The sequence below is a fragment of the Ranitomeya imitator genome, chromosome 2 (genome assembly GCF_032444005.1).
Source record: "Ranitomeya imitator isolate aRanImi1 chromosome 2, aRanImi1.pri, whole genome shotgun sequence".
In the NCBI taxonomy this organism is placed as follows: domain Eukaryota; kingdom Metazoa; phylum Chordata; class Amphibia; order Anura; family Dendrobatidae; genus Ranitomeya; species Ranitomeya imitator.
In genome coordinates, this window is record NC_091283.1 from 534,169,815 (window position 1) to 534,196,361 (window position 26,547).

The 26,547-nt window shown below is 45.9% G+C and overlaps 1 protein-coding gene across 1 annotated transcript in view; it reads left to right on the forward strand.

Annotated features, from left to right (window-relative positions):
* Positions 1 to 26,547, forward strand: part of AOC3 (amine oxidase copper containing 3) — a 64,650-nt gene that overhangs the window by 26,240 nt on the left and 11,863 nt on the right. Inside the window, exon 3 of the mRNA XM_069751871.1 lies at positions 23,117 to 23,246. Within this exon, the coding sequence (XP_069607972.1) occupies positions 23,117 to 23,246 (130 nt within the window). The remainder of the gene's footprint in view (positions 1 to 23,116; positions 23,247 to 26,547) is intronic.

Genomic DNA, 26,547 nt, shown 5'->3' on the forward strand with positions numbered 1-26,547 from the left:
AATTAGCCTCCTGAAGCTTGAATCCCTGGTTTGGTGATGCTTTCGAAGCAGCTGGTCCCGGCTGTACCCAACGATCTTCTAGCTTAGGGAGACTTCGCTTCTCCCAGAAGGCACCTGGAATATGCAAATTAGCCTCCTGAAGCTTGAATCCCTGGTTTGGTGATGCTTTCGAAGCAGCTGGTCCCGGCTGTACCCAACGATCTAGCTTAGGGAGACTTCGCTTCTCCCAGAAGGCACCTGGAATATGCAAATTAGCCTCCTGAAGCTTGAATCCCTGGTTTGGTGATGCTTTCGAAGCAGCTGGTCCCGGCTGTACCCAACGATCTTCTAGCTTAGGGAGACTTCGCTTCTCCCAGAAGGCACCTGGAATATGCAAATTAGCCTCCTGAAGCTTGAATCCCTGGTTTGGTGATGCTTTCGAAGCAGCTGGTCCCGGCTGTACCCAACGATCTTCTAGCTTAGGGAGACTTCGCTTCTCCCAGAAGGCGCCTGGAATATGCAAATTAGCCTCCTGAAGCTTGAATCCCTGGTTTGGTGATGCTTTCGAAGCAGCTGGTCCCGGCTGTACCCAACGATCTTCTAGCTTAGGGAGACTTCGCTTCTCCCAGAAGGCGCCTGGAATATGCAAATTAGCCTCCTGAAGCTTGAATCCCTGGTTTGGTGATGCTTTCGAAGCAGCTGGTCCCGGCTGTACCCAACGATCTTCTAGCTTAGGGAGACTTCGCTTCTCCCAGAAGGCGCCTGGAATATGCAAATTAGCCTCCTGAAGCTTGAATCCCTGGTTTGGTGATGCTTTCGAAGCAGCTGGTCCCGGCTGTACCCAACGATCTTCTAGCTTAGGGAGACTTCGCTTCTCCCAGAAGGCGCCTGGAATATGCAAATTAGCCTCCTGAAGCTTGAATCCCTGGTTTGGTGATGCTTTCGAAGCAGCTGGTCCCGGCTGTACCCAACGATCTTCTAGCTTAGGGAGACTTCGCTTCTCCCAGAAGGCGCCTGGAATATGCAAATTAGCCTCCTGAAGCTTGAATCCCTGGTTTGGTGATGCTTTCGAAGCAGCTGGTCCCGGCTGTACCCAACGATCTTCTAGCTTAGGGAGACTTCGCTTCTCCCAGAAGGCGCCTGGAATATGCAAATTAGCCTCCTGAAGCTTGAATCCCTGGTTTGGTGATGCTTTCGAAGCAGCTGGTCCCGGCTGTACCCAACGATCTTCTAGCTTAGGGAGACTTCGCTTCTCCCAGAAGGCGCCTGGAATATGCAAATTAGCCTCCTGAAGCTTGAATCCCTGGTTTGGTGATGCTTTCGAAGCAGCTGGTCCCGGCTGTACCCAACGATCTTCTAGCTTAGGGAGACTTCGCTTCTCCCAGAAGGCACCTGGAATATGCAAATTAGCCTCCTGAAGCTTGAATCCCTGGTTTGGTGATGCTTTCGAAGCAGCTGGTCCCGGCTGTACCCAACGATCTTCTAGCTTAGGGAGACTTCGCTTCTCCCAGAAGGCACCTGGAATATGCAAATTAGCCTCCTGAAGCTTGAATCCCTGGTTTGGTGATGCTTTCGAAGCAGCTGGTCCCGGCTGTACCCAACGATCTTCTAGCTTAGGGAGACTTCGCTTCTCCCAGAAGGCACCTGGAATATGCAAATTAGCCTCCTGAAGCTTGAATCCCTGGTTTGGTGATGCTTTCGAAGCAGCTGGTCCCGGCTGTACCCAACGATCTTCTAGCTTAGGGAGACTTCGCTTCTCCCAGAAGGCACCTGGAATATGCAAATTAGCCTCCTGAAGCTTGAATCCCTGGTTTGGTGATGCTTTCGAAGCAGCTGGTCCCGGCTGTACCCAACGATCTTCTAGCTTAGGGAGACTTCGCTTCTCCCAGAAGGCACCTGGAATATGCAAATTAGCCTCCTGAAGCTTGAATCCCTGGTTTGGTGATGCTTTCGAAGCAGCTGGTCCCGGCTGTACCCAACGATCTTCTAGCTTAGGGAGACTTCGCTTCTCCCAGAAGGCGCCTGGAATATGCAAATTAGCCTCCTGAAGCTTGAATCCCTGGTTTGGTGATGCTTTCGAAGCAGCTGGTCCCGGCTGTACCCAACGATCTTCTAGCTTAGGGAGACTTCGCTTCTCCCAGAAGGCGCCTGGAATATGCAAATTAGCCTCCTGAAGCTTGAATCCCTGGTTTGGTGATGCTTTCGAAGCAGCTGGTCCCGGCTGTACCCAACGATCTTCTAGCTTAGGGAGACTTCGCTTCTCCCAGAAGGCGCCTGGAATATGCAAATTAGCCTCCTGAAGCTTGAATCCCTGGTTTGGTGATGCTTTCGAAGCAGCTGGTCCCGGCTGTACCCAACGATCTTCTAGCTTAGGGAGACTTCGCTTCTCCCAGAAGGCACCTGGAATATGCAAATTAGCCTCCTGAAGCTTGAATCCCTGGTTTGGTGATGCTTTCGAAGCAGCTGGTCCCGGCTGTACCCAACGATCTTCTAGCTTAGGGAGACTTCGCTTCTCCCAGAAGGCGCCTGGAATATGCAAATTAGCCTCCTGAAGCTTGAATCCCTGGTTTGGTGATGCTTTCGAAGCAGCTGGTCCCGGCTGTACCCAACGATCTTCTAGCTTAGGGAGACTTCGCTTCTCCCAGAAGGCGCCTGGAATATGCAAATTAGCCTCCTGAAGCTTGAATCCCTGGTTTGGTGATGCTTTCGAAGCAGCTGGTCCCGGCTGTACCCAACGATCTTCTAGCTTAGGGAGACTTCGCTTCTCCCAGAAGGCGCCTGGAATATGCAAATTAGCCTCCTGAAGCTTGAATCCCTGGTTTGGTGATGCTTTCGAAGCAGCTGGTCCCGGCTGTACCCAACGATCTTCTAGCTTAGGGAGACTTCGCTTCTCCCAGAAGGCGCCTGGAATATGCAAATTAGCCTCCTGAAGCTTGAATCCCTGGTTTGGTGATGCTTTCGAAGCAGCTGGTCCCGGCTGTACCCAACGATCTTCTAGCTTAGGGAGACTTCGCTTCTCCCAGAAGGCGCCTGGAATATGCAAATTAGCCTCCTGAAGCTTGAATCCCTGGTTTGGTGATGCTTTCGAAGCAGCTGGTCCCGGCTGTACCCAACGATCTTCTAGCTTAGGGAGACTTCGCTTCTCCCAGAAGGCACCTGGAATATGCAAATTAGCCTCCTGAAGCTTGAATCCCTGGTTTGGTGATGCTTTCGAAGCAGCTGGTCCCGGCTGTACCCAACGATCTTCTAGCTTAGGGAGACTTCGCTTCTCCCAGAAGGCACCTGGAATATGCAAATTAGCCTCCTGAAGCTTGAATCCCTGGTTTGGTGATGCTTTCGAAGCAGCTGGTCCCGGCTGTACCCAACGATCTTCTAGCTTAGGGAGACTTCGCTTCTCCCAGAAGGCACCTGGAATATGCAAATTAGCCTCCTGAAGCTTGAATCCCTGGTTTGGTGATGCTTTCGAAGCAGCTGGTCCCGGCTGTACCCAACGATCTTCTAGCTTAGGGAGACTTCGCTTCTCCCAGAAGGCACCTGGAATATGCAAATTAGCCTCCTGAAGCTTGAATCCCTGGTTTGGTGATGCTTTCGAAGCAGCTGGTCCCGGCTGTACCCAACGATCTTCTAGCTTAGGGAGACTTCGCTTCTCCCAGAAGGCGCCTGGAATATGCAAATTAGCCTCCTGAAGCTTGAATCCCTGGTTTGGTGATGCTTTCGAAGCAGCTGGTCCCGGCTGTACCCAACGATCTTCTAGCTTAGGGAGACTTCGCTTCTCCCAGAAGGCGCCTGGAATATGCAAATTAGCCTCCTGAAGCTTGAATCCCTGGTTTGGTGATGCTTTCGAAGCAGCTGGTCCCGGCTGTACCCAACGATCTTCTAGCTTAGGGAGACTTCGCTTCTCCCAGAAGGCGCCTGGAATATGCAAATTAGCCTCCTGAAGCTTGAATCCCTGGTTTGGTGATGCTTTCGAAGCAGCTGGTCCCGGCTGTACCCAACGATCTTCTAGCTTAGGGAGACTTCGCTTCTCCCAGAAGGCGCCTGGAATATGCAAATTAGCCTCCTGAAGCTTGAATCCCTGGTTTGGTGATGCTTTCGAAGCAGCTGGTCCCGGCTGTACCCAACGATCTTCTAGCTTAGGGAGACTTCGCTTCTCCCAGAAGGCGCCTGGAATATGCAAATTAGCCTCCTGAAGCTTGAATCCCTGGTTTGGTGATGCTTTCGAAGCAGCTGGTCCCGGCTGTACCCAACGATCTTCTAGCTTAGGGAGACTTCGCTTCTCCCAGAAGGCGCCTGGAATATGCAAATTAGCCTCCTGAAGCTTGAATCCCTGGTTTGGTGATGCTTTCGAAGCAGCTGGTCCCGGCTGTACCCAACGATCTTCTAGCTTAGGGAGACTTCGCTTCTCCCAGAAGGCGCCTGGAATATGCAAATTAGCCTCCTGAAGCTTGAATCCCTGGTTTGGTGATGCTTTCGAAGCAGCTGGTCCCGGCTGTACCCAACGATCTTCTAGCTTAGGGAGACTTCGCTTCTCCCAGAAGGCACCTGGAATATGCAAATTAGCCTCCTGAAGCTTGAATCCCTGGTTTGGTGATGCTTTCGAAGCAGCTGGTCCCGGCTGTACCCAACGATCTTCTAGCTTAGGGAGACTTCGCTTCTCCCAGAAGGCACCTGGAATATGCAAATTAGCCTCCTGAAGCTTGAATCCCTGGTTTGGTGATGCTTTCGAAGCAGCTGGTCCCGGCTGTACCCAACGATCTTCTAGCTTAGGGAGACTTCGCTTCTCCCAGAAGGCACCTGGAATATGCAAATTAGCCTCCTGAAGCTTGAATCCCTGGTTTGGTGATGCTTTCGAAGCAGCTGGTCCCGGCTGTACCCAACGATCTTCTAGCTTAGGGAGACTTCGCTTCTCCCAGAAGGCACCTGGAATATGCAAATTAGCCTCCTGAAGCTTGAATCCCTGGTTTGGTGATGCTTTCGAAGCAGCTGGTCCCGGCTGTACCCAACGATCTTCTAGCTTAGGGAGACTTCGCTTCTCCCAGAAGGCACCTGGAATATGCAAATTAGCCTCCTGAAGCTTGAATCCCTGGTTTGGTGATGCTTTCGAAGCAGCTGGTCCCGGCTGTACCCAACGATCTTCTAGCTTAGGGAGACTTCGCTTCTCCCAGAAGGCACCTGGAATATGCAAATTAGCCTCCTGAAGCTTGAATCCCTGGTTTGGTGATGCTTTCGAAGCAGCTGGTCCCGGCTGTACCCAACGATCTTCTAGCTTAGGGAGACTTCGCTTCTCCCAGAAGGCACCTGGAATATGCAAATTAGCCTCCTGAAGCTTGAATCCCTGGTTTGGTGATGCTTTCGAAGCAGCTGGTCCCGGCTGTACCCAACGATCTTCTAGCTTAGGGAGACTTCGCCTCTCCCAGAAGGCACCTGGAATATGCAAATTAGCCTCCTGAAGCTTGAATCCCTGGTTTGGTGATGCTTTCGAAGCAGCTGGTCCCGGCTGTACCCAACGATCTTCTAGCTTAGGGAGACTTCGCCTTCTCCCAGAAGGCACCTGGAATATGCAAATTAGCCTCCTGAAGCTTGAATCCCTGGTTTGGTGATGCTTTCGAAGCAGCTGGTCCCGGCTGTACCCAACGATCTTCTAGCTTAGGGAGACTTCGCTTCTCCCAGAAGGCACCTGGAATATGCAAATTAGCCTCCTGAAGCTTGAATCCCTGGTTTGGTGATGCTTTCGAAGCAGCTGGTCCCGGCTGTACCCAACGATCTTCTAGCTTAGGGAGACTTCGCTTCTCCCAGAAGGCACCTGGAATATGCAAATTAGCCTCCTGAAGCTTGAATCCCTGGTTTGGTGATGCTTTCGAAGCAGCTGGTCCCGGCTGTACCCAACGATCTTCTAGCTTAGGGAGACTTCGCTTCTCCCAGAAGGCACCTGGAATATGCAAATTAGCCTCCTGAAGCTTGAATCCCTGGTTTGGTGATGCTTTCGAAGCAGCTGGTCCCGGCTGTACCCAACGATCTTCTAGCTTAGGGAGACTTCGCTTCTCCCAGAAGGCACCTGGAATATGCAAATTAGCCTCCTGAAGCTTGAATCCCTGGTTTGGTGATGCTTTCGAAGCAGCTGGTCCCGGCTGTACCCAACGATCTTCTAGCTTAGGGAGACTTCGCTTCTCCCAGAAGGCACCTGGAATATGCAAATTAGCCTCCTGAAGCTTGAATCCCTGGTTTGGTGATGCTTTCGAAGCAGCTGGTCCCGGCTGTACCCAACGATCTTCTAGCTTAGGGAGACTTCGCTTCTCCCAGAAGGCACCTGGAATATGCAAATTAGCCTCCTGAAGCTTGAATCCCTGGTTTGGTGATGCTTTCGAAGCAGCTGGTCCCGGCTGTACCCAACGATCTTCTAGCTTAGGGAGACTTCGCTTCTCCCAGAAGGCACCTGGAATATGCAAATTAGCCTCCTGAAGCTTGAATCCCTGGTTTGGTGATGCTTTCGAAGCAGCTGGTCCCGGCTGTACCCAACGATCTTCTAGCTTAGGGAGACTTCGCTTCTCCCAGAAGGCACCTGGAATATGCAAATTAGCCTCCTGAAGCTTGAATCCCTGGTTTGGTGATGCTTTCGAAGCAGCTGGTCCCGGCTGTACCCAACGATCTTCTAGCTTAGGGAGACTTCGCTTCTCCCAGAAGGCACCTGGAATATGCAAATTAGCCTCCTGAAGCTTGAATCCCTGGTTTGGTGATGCTTTCGAAGCAGCTGGTCCCGGCTGTACCCAACGATCTTCTAGCTTAGGGAGACTTCGCTTCTCCCAGAAGGCACCTGGAATATGCAAATTAGCCTCCTGAAGCTTGAATCCCTGGTTTGGTGATGCTTTCGAAGCAGCTGGTCCCGGCTGTACCCAACGATCTTCTAGCTTAGGGAGACTTCGCTTCTCCCAGAAGGCACCTGGAATATGCAAATTAGCCTCCTGAAGCTTGAATCCCTGGTTTGGTGATGCTTTCGAAGCAGCTGGTCCCGGCTGTACCCAACGATCTTCTAGCTTAGGGAGACTTCGCTTCTCCCAGAAGGCACCTGGAATATGCAAATTAGCCTCCTGAAGCTTGAATCCCTGGTTTGGTGATGCTTTCGAAGCAGCTGGTCCCGGCTGTACCCAACGATCTTCTAGCTTAGGGAGACTTCGCTTCTCCCAGAAGGCACCTGGAATATGCAAATTAGCCTCCTGAAGCTTGAATCCCTGGTTTGGTGATGCTTTCGAAGCAGCTGGTCCCGGCTGTACCCAACGATCTTCTAGCTTAGGGAGACTTCGCTTCTCCCAGAAGGCACCTGGAATATGCAAATTAGCCTCCTGAAGCTTGAATCCCTGGTTTGGTGATGTTTTCGAAGCAGCTGGTCCCGGCTGTACCCAACGATCTTCTAGCTTAGGGAGACTTCGCTTCTCCCAGAAGGCACCTGGAATATGCAAATTAGCCTCCTGAAGCTTGAATCCCTGGTTTGGTGATGCTTTCGAAGCAGCTGGTCCCGGCTGTACCCAACGATCTTCTAGCTTAGGGAGACTTCGCTTCTCCCAGAAGGCACCTGGAATATGCAAATTAGCCTCCTGAAGCTTGAATCCCTGGTTTGGTGATGCTTTCGAAGCAGCTGGTCCCGGCTGTACCCAACGATCTTCTAGCTTAGGGAGACTTCGCTTCTCCCAGAAGGCACCTGGAATATGCAAATTAGCCTCCTGAAGCTTGAATCCCTGGTTTGGTGATGCTTTCGAAGCAGCTGGTCCCGGCTGTACCCAACGATCTTCTAGCTTAGGGAGACTTCGCTTCTCCCAGAAGGCACCTGGAATATGCAAATTAGCCTCCTGAAGCTTGAATCCCTGGTTTGGTGATGCTTTCGAAGCAGCTGGTCCCGGCTGTACCCAACGATCTTCTAGCTTAGGGAGACTTCGCTTCTCCCAGAAGGCACCTGGAATATGCAAATTAGCCTCCTGAAGCTTGAATCCCTTCAGGATGGCTCCTGCACATCAGGAGGATATCTGCTTTCTGGTGTTGCATAATCTGCATGATGTGGTCGTTTTGGGGTTGCCATGGCTACAGGTTCATAATCCAGTATTGGACTGGAAATCTATGTCTGTGTCCAGCTGGGGTTGCCAGGGGGTACATGGTGATGTTCCATTTTTGTCTATTTCGTCTTCCACTCCTTCTGAAGTACCAGAGTTTTTGTCGGATTATCGGGATGTATTTGATGAGCCCAAAGCCAGTGCCCTACCTCCTCATAGGGATTGCGATTGTGCAATTAATTTGATTCCTGGTAGTAAGTTTCCTAAGGGCCGATTGTTCAATTTATCTGTGCCAGAACACGCCGCTATGCGGAGTTATATAAAGGAATCCTTGGAGAAAGGCCATATTCGCCCGTCGTCATCACCGTTAGGAGCAGGGTTCTTTTTTGTGGCCAAGAAGGATGGTTCTTTGAGACCTTGTATTGATTACCGCCTTCTTAATAAAATTACAGTCAAATTTCAGTATCCTTTGCCGTTGCTGTCTGATTTGTTTGCTCGTATTAAAGGGGCTAGTTGGTTCACCAAGATAGATCTTCGAGGGGCGTATAATCTTGTGCGTATTAAACAATGCGATGAATGGAAAACAGCATTTAATACGCCCGAGGGCCATTTTGAGTACCTGGTTATGCCATTCGGGCTTTCCAATGCTCCATCAGTATTTCAGTCCTTTATGCATGACATCTTCCGAGAGTACCTGGATAAATTCCTGATTGTGTATTTGGATGATATTTTGGTCTTTTCGGATGATTGGGAGTCTCATGTGAAGCAGGTCAGAATGGTGTTCCAGGTCCTTCGTGCGAATTCCTTGTTTGTGAAGGGGTCAAAGTGTCTCTTTGGAGTTCAGAAGGTTTCATTTTTGGGGTTCATTTTTTCCCCTTCTACTATCGAGATGGACCCTGTTAATGTCCAGGCCATTTACGATTGGACTCAGCCGACATCTGTGAAGAGCCTGCAAAAGTTCCTGGGCTTTACTAATTTTTATCGGCGCTTCATCGCTAATTTTTCTACTGTTGCTAAACCGTTGACTGATTTGACCAAGAAGGGTGCTGATGTGGTCAATTGGTCTCCTGCAGCTGTGGAGGCTTTTCAGGAGTTGAAGCGTCGTTTTTCTTCTGCCCCTGTGTTGTGCCAGCCAGATGTTTCGCTCCCGTTTCAGGTTGAGGTTGATGCTTCTGAGATTGGAGCAGGGGCTGTTTTGTCGCAAAGAAGTTCTGATGGCTCGGTGATGAAGCCATGTGCTTTCTTTTCTAGAAAGTTTTCGCCTGCTGAGCGTAATTATGATGTTGGTAATCGTGAGTTGTTGGCCATGAAGTGGGCATTCGAGGAGTGGCATCATTGGCTGGAAGGAGCCAAGCATCGCGTGGTGGTCTTGACAGATCATAAGAACTTGACTTATCTTGAGTCTGCTAAGCGGTTGAATCCTAGACAGGCTCGTTGGTCGTTATTTTTCTCCCGTTTTGATTTTGTGGTTTCGTACCTTCCGGGCTCTAAGAATGTGAAGGCTGATGCCCTGTCAAGGAGTTTTGTGCCTGACTCTCCGGGTGTTCCTGAGCCGGCGGGTATTCTCAAAGAGGGGGTAATTTTGTCTGCCATCTCCCCTGAGTTGCGGCGGGTGCTGCAAAAATTTCAGGCTGATAGACCTGATCGTTGCCCAGCGGAGAAACTGTTTGTCCCTGATAGATGGACTAGTAGAGTTATCTCTGAAATTCATTGTTCAGTGTTGGCTGGGCATCCTGGAATCTTTGGTACCAGAGATTTAGTGGCTAGATCCTTTTGGTAGCCGTCTTTGTCACGGGATGTGCGTTCTTTTGTGCAGTCCTGTGGGACTTGTGCTCGGGCTAAGCCCTGCTGTTCTCGTGCCAGTGGGTTGCTTTTGCCCTTGCCGGTCCCGAAGAGGCCCTGGACGCATATTTCTATGGATTTCATTTCGGATCTCCCAGTCTCTCAAAAGATGTCGGTCATTTGGGTGGTTTGTGATCGCTTTTCTAAGATGGTCCATTTGGTACCTTTGTCTAAATTGCCTTCCTCCTCTGATTTGGTGCCCTTATTTTTCCAGCATGTGGTTCGTTTACATGGTATCCCGGAGAACATCGTTTTTGACAGAGGTTCCCAGTTTGTTTCGAGGTTTTGGCGATCCTTTTGTGCAAGGATGGGCATTGATTTGTCTTTTTCCTCGGCTTTCCATCCTCAGACAAATGGCCAAACCGAACGAACTAATCAAACTTTGGAAACATATCTGAGATGCTTTGTTTCTGCTGATCAGGATGATTGGGTGTCCTTTTTGCCGTTGGCTGAGTTCGCCCTTAATAATCGGGCCAGCTCGGCTACTTTGGTTTCGCCGTTTTTCTGCAATTCTGGTTTCCATCCTCGTATCTCTTCAGGGCAGGTTGAGTCTTCGGACTGTCCTGGTGTAGATACTGTGGTGGATAGGTTGCAGCAGATTTGGACTCATGTGGTGGACAATTTGACATTGTCCCAGGAGAAGGCTCAACGTTTCGCTAAACGTCGGCGCTGTGTGGGTCCCCAACTTCGTGTTGGGGATTTGGTTTGGTTGTCGTCTCGTTATGTTCCTATGAAGGTTTCCTCTCCTAAGTTTAAGCCTCGTTTCATTGGTCCGTATAAGATTTCTGAGGTTATCAATCCTGTGTCATTTCATTTGGCCCTTCCTGCTTCTTTTGCCATCCATAATGTGTTCCATAGGTCGTTATTGCGGAGATACGTGGGGCCTGTGGTTCCATCCGTTGATCCTCCTGCCCCGGTGTTGGTTGAGGGGGAGTTGGAGTATGTGGTGGAGAAGATTTTGGATTCTCGTGTTTCGAGACGGAAACTCCAGTACCTGGTCAAGTGGAAGGGTTATGGTCAGGAAGATAATTCCTGGGTTTTTGCCTCTGATGTTCATGCTGCCGATCTGGTTCGTGCCTTTCATTTGGCTCATCCTGGTTGGCCTGGGGGCTCTGGTGAGGGTTCGGTGACCCCTCCTCAAGGTGGGGGTACTGTTGTGAATTCTGTTGTCGGGCTCCCTCCTGTGGTCATGAATGGTACTTCGGCTGGTTCTGTCCATGGACTTCCTCTGGTGGGTGTTTCTGAGTTTCCTTCCACAGGTGACGAGGTTGATTCGTTAGCTGGCTGCTCTATTTAACTCCACTTAGATCTTTGCTCCATGCCACCTGTCAATGTTCCAGTATTGGTCTAGTTCACTCCTGGATCGTTCTTGTGACCTGTCTTCCCAGCAGAAGCTAAGTTCCAGCTTGTATTTCTTTGGTCTGCTATTTTTCTGTCCAGCTTGCTATTTTTATTGTTGTCTTGCTTGCTGGAAGCTCTGCGACGCAGAGGGAGCGCCTCCGCACCGTGAGTCGGTGCGGAGGGTCTTTTTTTCGCCCTCTGCGTGGTCTTTTTGTAGGTTTTTGTGCTGACCGCAAAGTAACCTTTCCTATCCTCGGTCTGTTCAGTAAGTCGGGCCTCACTTTGCTAAATCTATTTCATCTCTGTGTTTCTATTTTCATCTTTACTCACAGTCATTATATGTGGGGGGCTGCCTTTTCCTTTGGGGAATTTCTCTGAGGCAAGGTAGGCTTTATTTTTCTATCTTCAGGGCTAGCTAGTTCCTTAGGCTGTGCCGAGTTGCATAGGGAGCGTTAGGCGCAATCCACGGCTATTTCTAGTGTGTTTGATAGGATTAGGGATTGCGGTCAGCAGAGTTCCCACGTCCCAGAGCTCGTCCTTTATTATCAGTAACTATCAGGTCATTCCGTGTGCTCTTAACCACCAGGTCATAACACGCGACATACTGAATGACCGACACTCCAGGATTGGCTAAGTTTTCTTCCCAGACCTCTTTCACCAGAGCCAGTGGCCCCCGAACAAATCGACTGTACAGGAGCTCGAAGGGGAGAACCTCTCTGTAGGCAAATAGCAGGTGTGTGATGTACCGCTCCCAGTCACACCCGTGGGAGTTTACCACACCTTGAGCATCTGCTTCAGGGTGCCATTGAACCGTTCGCATAGGCCATTGATCTGTCGGTGCTATGGGCTGGTCATAGGATGTTGCACCTGTGTCTGCTTACAGAACGACTCCAGCAGCTGCAAAATGAACTTGGTACCCTGGTGGGTGAGCATTTCCTGGGAAAAACCAACTTGGGAGAAAATAAGGTGGTGGCCATCTTGTTGGCCCAAATGGACTACAAGTTTACCGTTTACGAGTACTGGGTGGTAGAGTCTACTACCGTCTGTAAAAAGTGTCTCCCAGAGCTGATGGGAGTGGCTATCAGGCCAACCAAATCCACAGTCACCCTTCTGAAAGGCTTTTCAATGATGGGCAGAGTTACCAGTGGGGCTTTGGGGCACCGCCCCATCTTCCCCATCCTCTATCAGGTATATCACGAACCACAGTAGGCAGCCACATCGAATCCCATCTTTGGGCAATAGAAATGTTAGGCTAGTCTGGTCTTGGTCTTAGTGATCCCTAGATGTCTGGCCATCGGAATCTCATGAGCAAACCACAATAACTCAAACCTGAATGGATAGGGTACCACTAACTGTCAGTCCCTAGAATATGCCTCACAGGGTTCACTTGCCACATACTGGGACACTAACCGCCCCAACTCTGTCCCAAGCAAAACACTCAATAAAATATTCGAGGTTGCCCCCACCTCTGGCACTCCCCTCCCTGCACCCCAATCCAAATAGTACCTTAGCGCCAGCTTGATGCCTCCAATCCCAGAGATGGCAAGGGTCTTCCCGGGTACCAAATCCTGTGGGGAACACCAGCTCAGGCTGCACAAGAGTCATCTCAGCGCCGGTGTCCCATGGTCCCATGGCCATGGCCTGGCCTATGATGATGGCCTGAAGATTGTCAAAGGACTTCCCACCACCCAAACCCACAAACAAAACAGTGGAAGGTTTCTTGGATGGGGGTGGGCCCTTCTGGCACTGGGGATACATGGCTTTGAAGTGTTCTGGCTGTGTACAAAGATGACAGTCGGAGTTCCCCTACTGACGTGAAGAGGGACAGCAAGGACAGCAGGCACCGCGTTCGTCTTACTCCCTCTCCAGGCAGCAATTTTCTTGGCCTCAGGAGTTCTGTTGTTGGAGTATTTGTCGACAAGTGATGTTGCAGAGGCCCCTGTTGACTTTTGTTCATGGCGATACTACTTAAGGTCCTCCGGGCATTACACAAAAATTGCTCCTTTGCGATGAGCTTCTTCAACTTTTGGATGGTGGTGAACTCCAGTCCCACAGTCCATTGATCAACTGCTCTTAGTAGGGCCCACATGTGATTGGCCGAGCTGTCTGCAGGACCCTGCTGCATATTCTGGAAATTCTTCCAGTACATCTCAGGGGTCAAGTTGTACTGCCAGAAAAGAGCCTGCTTGATGTACTCATAGCTCAGGGTGGTTTCCCTAGGCAAGTACCCAAGATTTCCATGGCCTTACCTCTGAGGTAAGGGGTTAAAAACCAGACCCACTGGTAACATAGTAACATAGTTAGTTAGGCCGAAAAAAGACATTTGTCCATCCAGTTCAGCCTATATTCCATCATAATAAATCCCCAGATCTACGTCCTTCTACAGAACCTAATTGTATGATACAATATTGTTCTGCTCCAGGAAGACATCCAGGCCTCTCTTGAACCCCTCGACTGAGTTCACCATCACCATCTCCTCAGTCAAGCAATTCCAGATTCTCACTGCCCTAACAGTTGGTGGAAAAACCTTTTGGTGGAAAAACCTTCTCTCCTCCAGACGCAAAGAATGCCCCCTTGTGCCCGTCACCTTCCTTGGTATAAACAGATCCTCAACGAGATATTTGTATTGTCCCCTTATATACTTATACATGGTTATTAGATCGCCCCTCAGTCGTCTTTTTTCCAGACTAAATAATCCTAATTTCGCTAATCTATCTGGGTATTGTAGTTCTCCCATCCCCTTTATTAATTTTGTTGCCCTCCTTTGTACTCTCTCTAGTTCCATTATATCCTTCCTGAGCACCGGTGCCCAAAACTGGATACAGTACTCCACGTGCGGTCTAACTAGGGATTTGTACAGAGGCAGTATAATGCTCTCATCATGTGTATCCAGACCTCTTTTAATGCACCCCATGATCCTGTTTGCCTTGGCAGCTGCTGCCTGGCACTGGCTGCTCCAAGTAAGTTTATCATTAACTAGGATCCCCAAGTCCTTCTCCCTGTCAGATATACCCAGTGGTTTCCCATTCAGTGTGTAATGGTGATATTGATTCCTTCTTCCCATGTGTATAACCTTACATTTATCATTGTTAAACCTCATCTGCCACCTTTCAGCCCAAGTTTCCAACTTATCCAGATCCATCTGTAGCAGTATACTATCTTCTCTTGTATTAACTGCTTTACATAGTTTTGTATCATCTGCAAATATCGATATTTTACTGTGTAAACCTTCTACCAGATCATTAATGAATATGTTGAAGAGAACAGGTCCCAGTACTGACCCCTGCGGTACCCCACTGGTCACAGCGACCCAGTTAGAGACTATACCATTTATAACCACCCTCTGCTTTCTATCACTAAGCCAGTTACTAACCCATTTACACACATTTTCCCCCAGACCAAGCATTCTCATTTTGTGTACCAACCTCTTGTGCGGCACGGTATCAAACGCTTTGGAAAAATCGAGATATACCACGTCCAATGACTCACCGTGGTCCAGCCTATAGCTTACCTCTTCATAAAAACTGATTAGATTGGTTTGACAGGAGCGATTTCTCATAAACCCATGCTGATATGGAGTTAAACAGTTATTCTCATTGAGATAATCCAGAATAACATCCCTCAGAAACCCTTCAAATATTTTACCAACAATAGAGGTTAGACTTACTGGCCTATAATTTCCAGGTTCACTTTTAGAGCCCTTTTTGAATATTGGCACCACATTTGCTATGCGCCAGTCCTGCGGAACAGACCCTGTTGCTATAGAGTCCCTAAAAATAAGAAATAATGGTTTATCTATTACATTACTTAGTTCTCTTAGTACTCGTGGGTGTATGCCATCCGGACCCGGAGATTTATCTATTTTAATCTTATTTAGCCGGTTTCGCACCTCTTCTTGGGTTAGATTGGTGACCCTTAATATAGGGTTTTCATTGTTTCTTGGGATTTCACCTAGCATTTCATTTTCCACCGTGAATACAGTGGAGAAGAAGGTGTTTAATATGTTAGCTTTTTCCTCGTCATCTACAACCATTTTTTCCTCACTATTTTTTAAGGGGCCTACATTTTCAGTTTTTATTCTTTTACTATTGATATAGTTGAAGAACAGTTTGGGATTAGTTTTACTCTCCTTAGCAATGTGCTTCTCTGTCTCCTTTTTGGCAGCTTTAATTAGTTTTTTAGATAAAGTATTTTTCTCCCTATAGTTTTTTAGAGCTTCAATGGTGCCATCCTGCTTTAGTAGTGCAAATGCTTTCTTTTTACTGTTAATTGCCTGTCTTACTTCTTTGTTTAGCCACATTGGGTTTTTCCTATTTCTAGTCCTTTTATTCCCACAAGGTATAAACCGCTTACACTGCCTATTTAGGATGTTCTTAAACATTTCCCATTTATTATCTGTATTCTTATTTCTGAGGATATTGTCCCAGTCTACCAGATTAAGAACATCTCTAAGCTGGTCAAACTTTGCCTTTCTAAAGTTCAGTGTTTTTGTGACTCCCTGACAAGTCCCCCTAGTGAAAGACAGGTGAAACTGTACAATATTGTGGTCGCTATTTCCTAGATGCCCAACCACCTGCAGATTTGTTATTCTGTCAGGTCTATTAGATAGTATTAGGTCTAAAAGTGCTGCTCCTCTGGTTGGATTCTGCACCAATTGTGAAAGATAATTTTTCTTGGTTATTAGCAGAAACCTGTTGCCTTTATGGGTTTCACAGGTTTCTGTTTCCCAGTTAATATCCGGGTAGTTAAAGTCCCCCATAACGAGGACCTCATTATGGGTTGCAGCTTCATCTATCTGCTTTAGAAGTAGACTTTCCATGCTTTCTGTTATATTTGGGGGTTTGTAACAGACCCCAATGAGAATTTTGTTACCATTTTTCCCTCCATGAATTTCGACCCATATGGACTCGACATCCTCATTTCCTTCGCTAATATCCTCCCTTAAAGTGGACTTTAGACAAGACTTTACATAGAGACAAACCCCTCCTCCTCTCCGATTTTTACGATCCTTTCTAAACAAACTGTAACCCTGTAAGTTAATTGCCCAGTCATAGCTTTCATCTAACCATGTCTCGGTTATTCCCACTATGTCAAAGTTACCTGTAGATATTTCTGCTTCTAGTTCTTCCATCTTGTTTGTCAGGCTTCTGGCGTTTGCGAGCATGCAGTTTAGAGGATTTTGTTTTGTTCCAATCTCCTCGCTGTGGATTGTTTTAGAAATGTTCTTACCTCCCTTCTAAGTATGTTTTCCTAGGTCTTCTTTGTTCAAGTCTAATGTTTTTCTTCCCATCCCCTCTTCTTCTAGTTTAACGCCCTCCTGATGAGTGTAGCGAGTCTTCTGGCGAATGTGTGTTTCCCAGGTTTGTTGAGGTGTAGTCCGTCTCTGGCGAGGAGTCCATCGTACAAGTAATTCACACCGTGGTCCAGGAATCCGAATCCTTGTTGTCTGCACCATCGTCTTAGCCAGTTGTTTGCATCAAGGATCCTGTTCCATCTCCTGGTGCCATGCCCGTCTACTGGAAGGATAGAAGAAAAAACTACCTGTGCATCCAGTTCCTTTACTTTCTTCCCCAACTCTTCAAAGTCTTTGCAGATTGTCGGTAGGTCCTTCCTTGCCGTGTCATTGGGGCCAACATGTATCAGAAGAAATGGGTGGACGTCCTTGGAGCTGAAGAGCTTTGGTATCCTATCGGTCACATCCTTGATCATCGCACCTGGAAGGCAGCATACTTCTCTTGCAGTTATGTCCGGTCTGCAGATGGCTGCTTCTGTGCCTCTCAGTAGTGAGTCTCCCACCACCACCACTCTTCGTTGCTTCTTGGCTGTACTTTTTGTTGTCACTTGTTGCTGTGTGCCCTTTTCTTTTTTGCTTGCTGGTATTGCTTCATCCTTAGGTGTGCCATCTTCATCCTCTACAAAGATTTGATATCGGTTCTTCAGTTGTGTGGTTGGTGATTTCTCCATGGTCTTCTTGCTTCTTTTGGTCACATGCTTCCACTCATCTGCTTTTGGAGGTTCTCTGACACTTTTTTCACCTTCTGTGACCAGTAGAGATGCTTCTGTTCTGTCTAGAAAGTCTTCATTCTCTTTGATGAGTTTCAAAGTTGCTATTCTTTCTTCCAGACCCCGCACCTTTTCTTCTAAAAGGGCCACTAGTCTACACTTCTGACAGGTGAAATTTGATTCTTCTTCTGGTCGATCTGTGAACATGTAGTCCATGCTGCAGCTCACCATGTAGGTTGTCACATCTGCCATGTTGCTCCTAGATCCTGCTGACTTGCTGTGTGTTTTCCTTCTTGTGTAATCTACTCAGCCAAACTCTCTTGCAATAATGTCCTACAGGCAAAAATTTGGTGATGCTTTCCAAGCAGCTGGTCCCGGCTGTACCCAACGATCTTCTAGCTTAGGGAGACTCTTCGCTCTTCCCAGAAGGCACTTGGAATATGCAAATTAGCCTCCTCAAGCTTGAATCCCTGGTTTGGTGATGCTTTCCAAGCAGCTGGTCCCGGCTGTACCCAACGATCTTCTAGCTTAGGGAGACTCTTCGCTTTTCCCAGAAGGCACCTGGAATATGCAATTTAGCCTCCTTAAGCTTGAATCCCTGGTCCTCAGGCTAATGGTACTGATGGCAAGTTTTTTCAAATGCCAGCAAGAAAGTGTTCAAGTCCCCTCCTTTGTGTAGTAGGGGGAAGTCCTCCATCAGTAGCTTTGGGAACTGGATCTCAGGGGACTCGTGACTGACTAGGGTCTGCAGCTAGAGCTGGAGTTGGAGCTGAAGCATTTGTTGCTAGTGCTTGCGCTCCCACTGGCTTTCTGCAGCTTCCACATGACATTCTGCTGCTCCCACTGCCTCATTATTTTCTGGAGCTTCCTCGTGATATTCTGCTTTGGCTGGACTCGATCTCTGTTTGAGCAACATCAACTTCCACCTCCTCCCCACCATCCATAGCATTGGCCATCTCCCTGACTCTGCCTCTGGTGTTACTGGCCATCCTTGCAATCTTTGGTCACTGACACAGAGCTGCAACATGATGCACCCACCCACCTTACAGTATTTGCACATGGACTGTCTAGTACTGAGCTAATCTTAAGACCCCAGCAGCAACAGCTAATGCTGATAGTCTTTATTGTCTGATAGCATTGGCCACACACTCACACACACACTATTATCTCGGACTCACCACGCTGCCACCACTTGTTTAGGATGGCATCATAGAGACCATGCAGAATCCTTCTACTGCCACCACATGTGAAGAATGTGAAGGATCCACACCTTGCCTACCTGCCTCATGTCAGTATTACATCAGCAGGAACACGTGGTAAGGTTTCCCCACAACGTGACGTTCCACACCCTCTTGGTACACATATGGTCAGATTGGTACAGTTTTACACAGACACTCCCTGTCCATGGGCTCATGAAGGTATAGGGAAAGAGAGGATGTGGCCGATGCAGTCGCCCACAACCCTGACAGCCTGAGAGGCCCATTTCACTAGCACAGTGAAGCAGAACCTTATGAGCTTGGTAGAACTGCCATCAACTCTTTGTTCGATATACTGTATACCTGGTCCATTAACAGGGTTATATCACGCCAGAATCCAAACCTGCTAGCATGGAACATTAAACCAAGAAATGGATGTGTTGATTCGTGGACCAAGATAAAACAGCAGCTCACGGATAAATTATATGTTTAATCGCCTTAAGGGCACACTAGACAATACACTATAAACACAATGGTTATATAGTTGAAACTAGAAGTCTACATACCCTATATAAAAAGACACATATGCATGTTTTTCTCAATATCTGACATGAAATCAGAATAAACCTTTCCCATTTTAGGTCAATTAGGATTACCGTATTTATTAATATTTGCCAAATTCAAGAATAATGAGAGAGAGAGCGAGGCATTGTTTTAAGGCATTTTTATTACTTACTGCAAAGTCAAAAGTTTACATACATTTCATTAGTATTTGGTACCATTGCCTTTAAACTGAATGACTAGGGTCAATCGCTTGGGATATCCTTTCACAAGCTTCTCACAATAATTGGTCAGAATTTGGGCCCATTCCTCCTCATAAAATTGGTGTAACTGATCCAGGTTTGTAGGTCGCCGTGCTCGCACCTGCCTTTTCAGCTTTGCTCATAATTTTTCAATAGGATTAAGATCAGGGCTTTGTAATGGCCACTCCAAAACATTGACTTTGTTATCCTTAAGCCACTTTGTTACCATTTTGGCAGTATGCTTCTGGTCATTGTCCATTTGGAAGACCCATTCCCGCCCAAACTTGTAACTTCCTGGCTGATGTCTTGAGATGTTGTTTCAGTATTGCCACATAATCTTTTTTCATGATGCCATCTATTTTGTGAAGTGCACCAGTCCCTCCTGCAGCAAAGCAACCTCAGAACATGATGCTGCCACCCCCGTGTTTCACAGTTGGGGAGGTGTTTTTAGGCTTCCAAGCTTCTCCCTTTTTCCTTCAAACTTAATGATGATCATTATGCGCAAAAAAGTTCAATTTTAGTTTCATCAGACCACAAGACAAATCTCTAAAAATTAAGGTCTTTGTTCTTGTGTGCATTTGCAAACATTAATCTGGCTTTTTATTTTCTTTTGGAGCAATGGCTTCTTCCTGGCAGAGTGGACTTTCAGCACATGTTGATACAGTGCACAGTTGACACAATCTTACCAACTTCTGCCATCATCTTCACAAGGTCTTTTGCTTTTCTCCTTGGGTTGATATACAAATAACGGACCGAAGCATGTTCATCTCTAGGGCACAGAACCCGTCTCCTTCCTGAGCAGTATGATGGTTGGGCATTCCCCATCTTGTTTATACTTGGGCATAATTGTTTGTACAAATGAACAAGGCATCTTCAGGTATTTTGAAATTGTACCCAAGGATGAGCCAGACTTGTGCAAGTCAACAATCTCTTCCTGATCTCTTGGCTGATTTCTTGAGACTTCCATGATGCTACACAAAGAAGAAGTATGCTTCAGGTGTGCATTAAACTACATCGGCAGATTTGTCTCTAACTCAGATGTTCCTAAAAAAAAGCCTATCAGAAGCTTCCAAATGCATGACATCATCATATGGGCAGTCCAGAATTGTTTAAATGCATAGTAATTAGTGATGAGCGAGTATACTTGTTGCTCGGGTTTCTCCGAGCATGCTCGGGTGGTCTCCGAGTATTTGTGAGTGCTCGGAGATTTAGTTTTTGTTGACACAGCTGCATGATTTATGGCTGCTAGACAGCTTGAATACATGTGGGGATTCCCTAGAAACTAGGCAACCCCCACATGTATTCAGGCTGTCCAGCAGCGGCAAATCATGCAGCTGCGTCAACAAAAACTAAATCTCCGAGCACTCACAAATACTCGGAGACCACTCGAGCATGCTCGGGAAAACCAGAGCAACAAGTATACTTGCTCATCACTAGTAGTAATCTTAGTGCATGTAAACTTTTGACTTTGCAGTAAGTAATAAAAATGCCTTAAAACATTTTCACTCTCTAATTACTCTGTCATTTGGCAATTATTACAATCCTAATTGACATAAAACGGGAAAGGTTTATTCTGATTTCATGCCAGATATTAAGAAAAACATGCATTTGTGTCTTTTTATATAGTCTATGTAACTTCTGGCTTCAACTATACATACAGTGGGTACAGAAAGTATTCAGACCCCTTTAAATTTTTCACACTTTGTTTAATTGCAGCCATTTGGTAAATTCAAAAAAGTTCATTTTTTTCTCAATGATGTACACTCTGAACCCCATCTTGACAAAAAAAAACCAGAAATGTAGAAATTTTGCAAATTTATTAAAACAGAAAAACTGAAATATTACATGGTCATAAGTATTCAGACCCTTTGCTCAGTATTGAGAAGAAGCACCCTTTTGAGCTAGTACAGCCATGAGTCTTCTTGGGAGTGATGCAGCAAGTTTTTTCACCTGGATTTGGGGATCCTCTGCCATTCTTCCTTGCAGTTCCTCTCCAGTTCCGTCAGGTTGGATGGTGAAGGTTGGTGGACAGCCAGTTTTAGGTCTCTCCAGAGATACTCAATTGGGTTTAGGTCAGGGCATTGGCTAGGCCAATCAAGAATGGTCACAGAGTTATTCTGAAGCCACTCCTTTGTTATTTTAGCTGTGTGCTTAGGGTCATTGTCTTGTTGGAAGGTGAACCTTCGGCCAAGTCCGAGGTCCAGAGCACTCTGGAAGAGGTTTTCATCCAGGATATCTCTGTACTTGGCCGCATTCATGTTTCTGTCAATGGCAACCAGTCATCCTGTCCCTGCAGCTGAAAAACACCCCCATAGCATGATGTTGCCACCACCATGTTTCACTGTTGGGATTGTATTGGGCTGGTGATGAGCAGTGCCTGGTTTTCTCCACACATGCCACATATATATTTATATTATTATTTATTTTTAAAGCACCATTGATTTCATTTTGCTGTACATGAGGAGGGGTTACTTACAAACCACAAATAGAAATTACAATGAACAAACGAATAATGACAGACAAGTACAGAGGGGAGAGAACTCTACAGGATAATGGAGAAAGAGAATAGTAGGTTCAGAGGTTTCCACAGCTTGGGTGTTGGGTGAGACGGGAGCTCTTGTGTTGGTAAGGTGGCAGCGGGGTCATTGCAGGCTGTAAGCTGTTCTGAAGAGATGGATTTTCAAGTTCTTCTTGAAAGTTCTGATTGTAGGGGATAATCAGACGTGTTGGGTCACAGAATTCCAGATGATGGGGTATACATGGGAAACGTCTTGCAGGCGATTGGATGAGGAACCTACGAGTCTGGAGAGAAGAAGGTCTTGGGAGGACCAGAGATTAAATGTGGAAGATATTGGGAGATTAGTTCAGAGATGTATGGGGGAGACGGATTAGGGACTTCTTTGTAGGTCAGTGTTAGCAGTTTGAATTGAAATTGTTGTGGAATTGGGAGCCAAAGAAGGGATTTGCAGAGGGGAGAAGCAGAGGAGTAGCAAGGAGAGAGGTGGATTAGTCATGCAGCAGGGTTAAGGATGGACTGGAGAGGTGCGAGAGTGTTTGCCAACCACACACTATATAGGTTGTCAGTCAAGCAGGAGTAGGTAGTGCTCTCTGGGGAATAGAGCTGGAATGATGGAGGTTTCAGATCTACCATAGCTCTTAAGCTTTTTTTGCATATCAATTCAAGCTCTGATATCTCTTAGTAAAAGAGGAGCGAACAGGCCATGTAAAAGTATTGCTGGACTTGTTTCTAAAAGAGCCTCATGTGCATATACTAAACACTTTGGAGGGGTCAATTGTTGCTGACAGATTCCTTTTAATAAAGATAAGTTCACAGGTTTCTTTTTATTAATATGTTAATTATGAATAGTCGCTTTAAACCAAAAGGCACTTTCTGACAATACAGCCATACCTATGGATTTGTGAGAGATAAATAGAGTCTTATCTGGATAGCAATATAGAAGGATACGCACGATTGTGCTCACCTGGATGGGTTGTATGCTGCAGACCCACGAGGAGACAAATTCTGCACATTTGTGGTTTGCCCTGAAGAAGAACCTATATACTTCGAAACGCGTTGATGAATTAAACCACCTGACATTGTATTGACATGCTTCATTTTTTCTCCACAGCAGCGCAGTATAACCCATTTAGTTGGCTAGTTCTATGTATTAGGGATTTTTGACATATTGGTTAACTACTGATATAACGAAGTTCTGTTGAAAAAGAATAAGAATGACTTAAACAGAGTAAGTCAATTTATATTATGGCTAACTATACTAAAATGTGGTCTTATTTCTATTTTAGGTCATTTTTATTATTAAGTCTCTAATACCTGCAATACTAATGCGCCATTATAGCCCTCCTCCAAATCTGTTCATCATGTGATGACATGTACAATCTCATTAATTTTAAGGTACAAGTTAGCAGTGACCAAACGTAAGGAGGCAGAGCCTGAAAGTAGTTCCATCTTCAATCAAAATAATCCTTGGAGTCCCATTGTGACATTCTCTAAGTTTATAAATAATGAGAATATAGAACATCAGGTAAGAAAATGTGGGTCCAAGAACATAAGTATTTTACGTTATGAATCCGTCTAATGCTGAACATCAACATTTAGACACCTTACGTAAAATGGATCATTTAACTGCTGAAAAGTTATAAAACCAAAAATTAACACTACTCAACTATTCTCTTTACAGCTGGTCCAGTGCTGATGCTACATTGTCCTCCAGGTCTTTTTTTAAGCAGCCAGCATGTCACCACTGCAACCAATCAGTTGCCCTGCTGTCAGTTATTATTACTGGCAACATGGCTCTGAGCTGAGTGGGTGATGCCAGTTAACTGTGGCATAACTAGATTCTTTTGGGCCCTAGGCAAACTTTGGACAGGGTCTTCTTCTCTGTGCACTTTATCCATAAATACTATCTCCTTATCACACTACAACTTTTAGATGACTACCTGAGAGGAGACATTTAAAGTGCTAAATGTATTAAAATACAATAAATATACCCAAAGGGTCTTTTTTTTATTATATTACCTTTTAAAATATTAACAGTGAGTTGAGTTTACATAGTGGGTTTAATTTTGGTGTCCTGTGTGTTATTTGACAAAGTCATTAGTAAAGTACTGTAGGGGAGATATCTATCTCTGAGGATGTTAGCTTCAGTGAGATGAACCTGGGGAAATGCTCAAGCACACTAAGTGCTGAGAGGTGTTTTTCGGCCATGTTATAGGCTGGATTTTTTGTGAACAGCTGAAGATTGGGTGGGAGACTGTTCACCATATCTCCACTCCAGCATGTAGTCTAGAACGTAAATAGTCAGCATTCTGAATCATTCAGTGTTCAGTGTGCCTGGAGATGAGAGCTCAAGAGCTGTGTTTAGGATAAAGAGAGCTGTTCCCTTTTGTTTTCCCTGTGCGGGAGGATCCCCACAGCCACATAGACTGTGCTATATGTTATTAATTTATTTTCCCGTTATGCCAGAAAGTCTGTGTTGATTTTCTGAACTTTGCATTGGTTTATGCCATACCGTACCTTTTTAACAATCCAGTAGAATATTAAAACGAGAAATGTTCTACCTCTGTGAGCAGCCGAGTGAGCCAATCAACTACAGTTACCTTATAGTTACTGATTTAAATTTCTATCAGTACTATTGATATTGTATTCATGTTATCAACAAGCCATCATCCAGATAGATGTAAATGTATTAATTTCTGGTGTAGACACTGCCACTCCTCAGTCTGTAGTATAGCAAGAATGCTGTCACGGGGTCCTTCTCCGATATCACACAATCAACAGAGCAAGAGAATAGTGAACTATTCCAAGACCTCTATTTAGGCAAAAATATGAAAGGTCCATATACGATCCACCACACAAAGGATAAGATAGTCCAGAACCCAAATGCAGTTCAGTAACAGAATAAAAGTCCAACAATCCAGCAGACAGAGGATAACATCTACTATATGATCGTCTAATTCTGTCTGTTTGTCTGTAATGGAAATCCTGCGTCGCTGATTGGCTGCACCAGCCGCCAGCGACCAATCAGCGACAGGCTCAGTCCGGCCGTAGTTCAGTCACGTTTACTGAACAAGTTCTATCAGTCACAGTGCCACGTAATTCAGTCACGTTCACTGAACATGTTCTGTCAGTCAGAATATTCTAGAATACCCGATGTGTTAGAATCGGCCAGCCATCTAGTAGTCCATATATTCTTCTTTCTCTCTGAGGTGCTGTGATCACATCATCATTCCACACAGGATCTCCTCTCCTGTCTCACCTCCCTGATATTTTAAAAGCCCCCCTCCTCATTCACAGGTCAGGGGGGGGGGTTATAGGGGCTCATTGTTTCAACAAGCTAGTTCAATATGCCATTAAGATATTAGAAAACAGGATTATTCACTGACCCTGTGAGAAGACAACAGTACAGTACTGTGGGGGCTGATATCAGATGGCAACCACAGCCATTCATCAATTAGCAAATAACTCATCCTACAAGAGAACACCATGATCATCAGTAAAATATTAATACAAATAAAATGATCCCCGCATACCATATCCCACCATCACAGTCATCCAGATAGATGTAAATGTATTAATGTCTGGTATAAACACTGCCACCGCTCAGTCTGTAGTATAGCAAAAATGATGCAGTTGGTCATTTCACAATCAAAATAATTCTTAATAATGGAGTCCTATGGGTGAAAGGACACATTGACACCCATCAAGACTGTTGGACCCTACTCTTAAACTTATAGAGTAATTGTCATTTTAATTTATATGTTATAAATTGATAGCATGCAGAATGTAAGCCCGCAAGGACAGGGACCTTCCCTCTGTACCAGTCTATCATTGTTAGTTTGTTTACTGTAAGTGATATTTGTAGTTTGCATGTAACTCCTTTTCATGTACAGCAGGAATCAATGGTGCTGCATAAATAATAATAATAATAATAATAATAATAATAATAATAGCACACATGAAAATAAGCAATTAGTAATATAGTTTATCATAAAAATCTGTTTCTTTTTTCTGCAGGACTGATCTTTCACTTTCTGAATTCTGGGTAAAATCTGTTTTTAGTGAAGACAGATTTTTACATTACTGTTACAGGAGATGGTGGCTGTTACTGAAAAGATTTTATACAGAGAGAAGAAAGGTAGAGAGAGGAGCTAGAAGCAGAGCTCCTTCCACCTCCTCCCCCTTCCTTTCTACATAGAATATTATACAACCACCATCTCCTATCTCAGTAATGGGACAGTCTGTCTTCACTGAATAGGAATTTTACCCCGAAATTGAGAATTTTTAAAATGTTTGATTTGTCATTGCGAAAAAAAAAGCTAATTTTCCTGATTAGATATATCGCAAAGGACAATAATAGGGTCCACACCAAAAAGTGAACAAATACCAAACAGAAAAGTGCTCAAAAAAGTCCAATACCTGTTGCAGACCAAAGGAAACATTTACAGTTCCAAAAGGATTTGAAAGACTTCAGTGAAAATCAGGTTTTCAATTTTCAATTAGAAAGACAATCAGAGGCTTCATCTTCAGACATAGACACTTCAGATACAGAAAAGACATATTACATCTGGTGGGCTACAATTTAGGGGAACCCAATTCAGAGATGGCAAGGTGGAAGGGGGAATTTTGGAAAGAGGGGGAGAGGGACACACAGAAATGGGATGGGCACACTAACCCCCTTTTTGGCACCAAATACAGCATCGGGATCGGTGCAGCCCCCTTTGTCTCCTCCTCCTCCTCTTCCTCCTCTTCTTCTTTTTTGGAGCGGGGTGCGAGAACAGGGTACCACTTGAGAACCCAGTTCAACTAAATAGGGGACAGATATT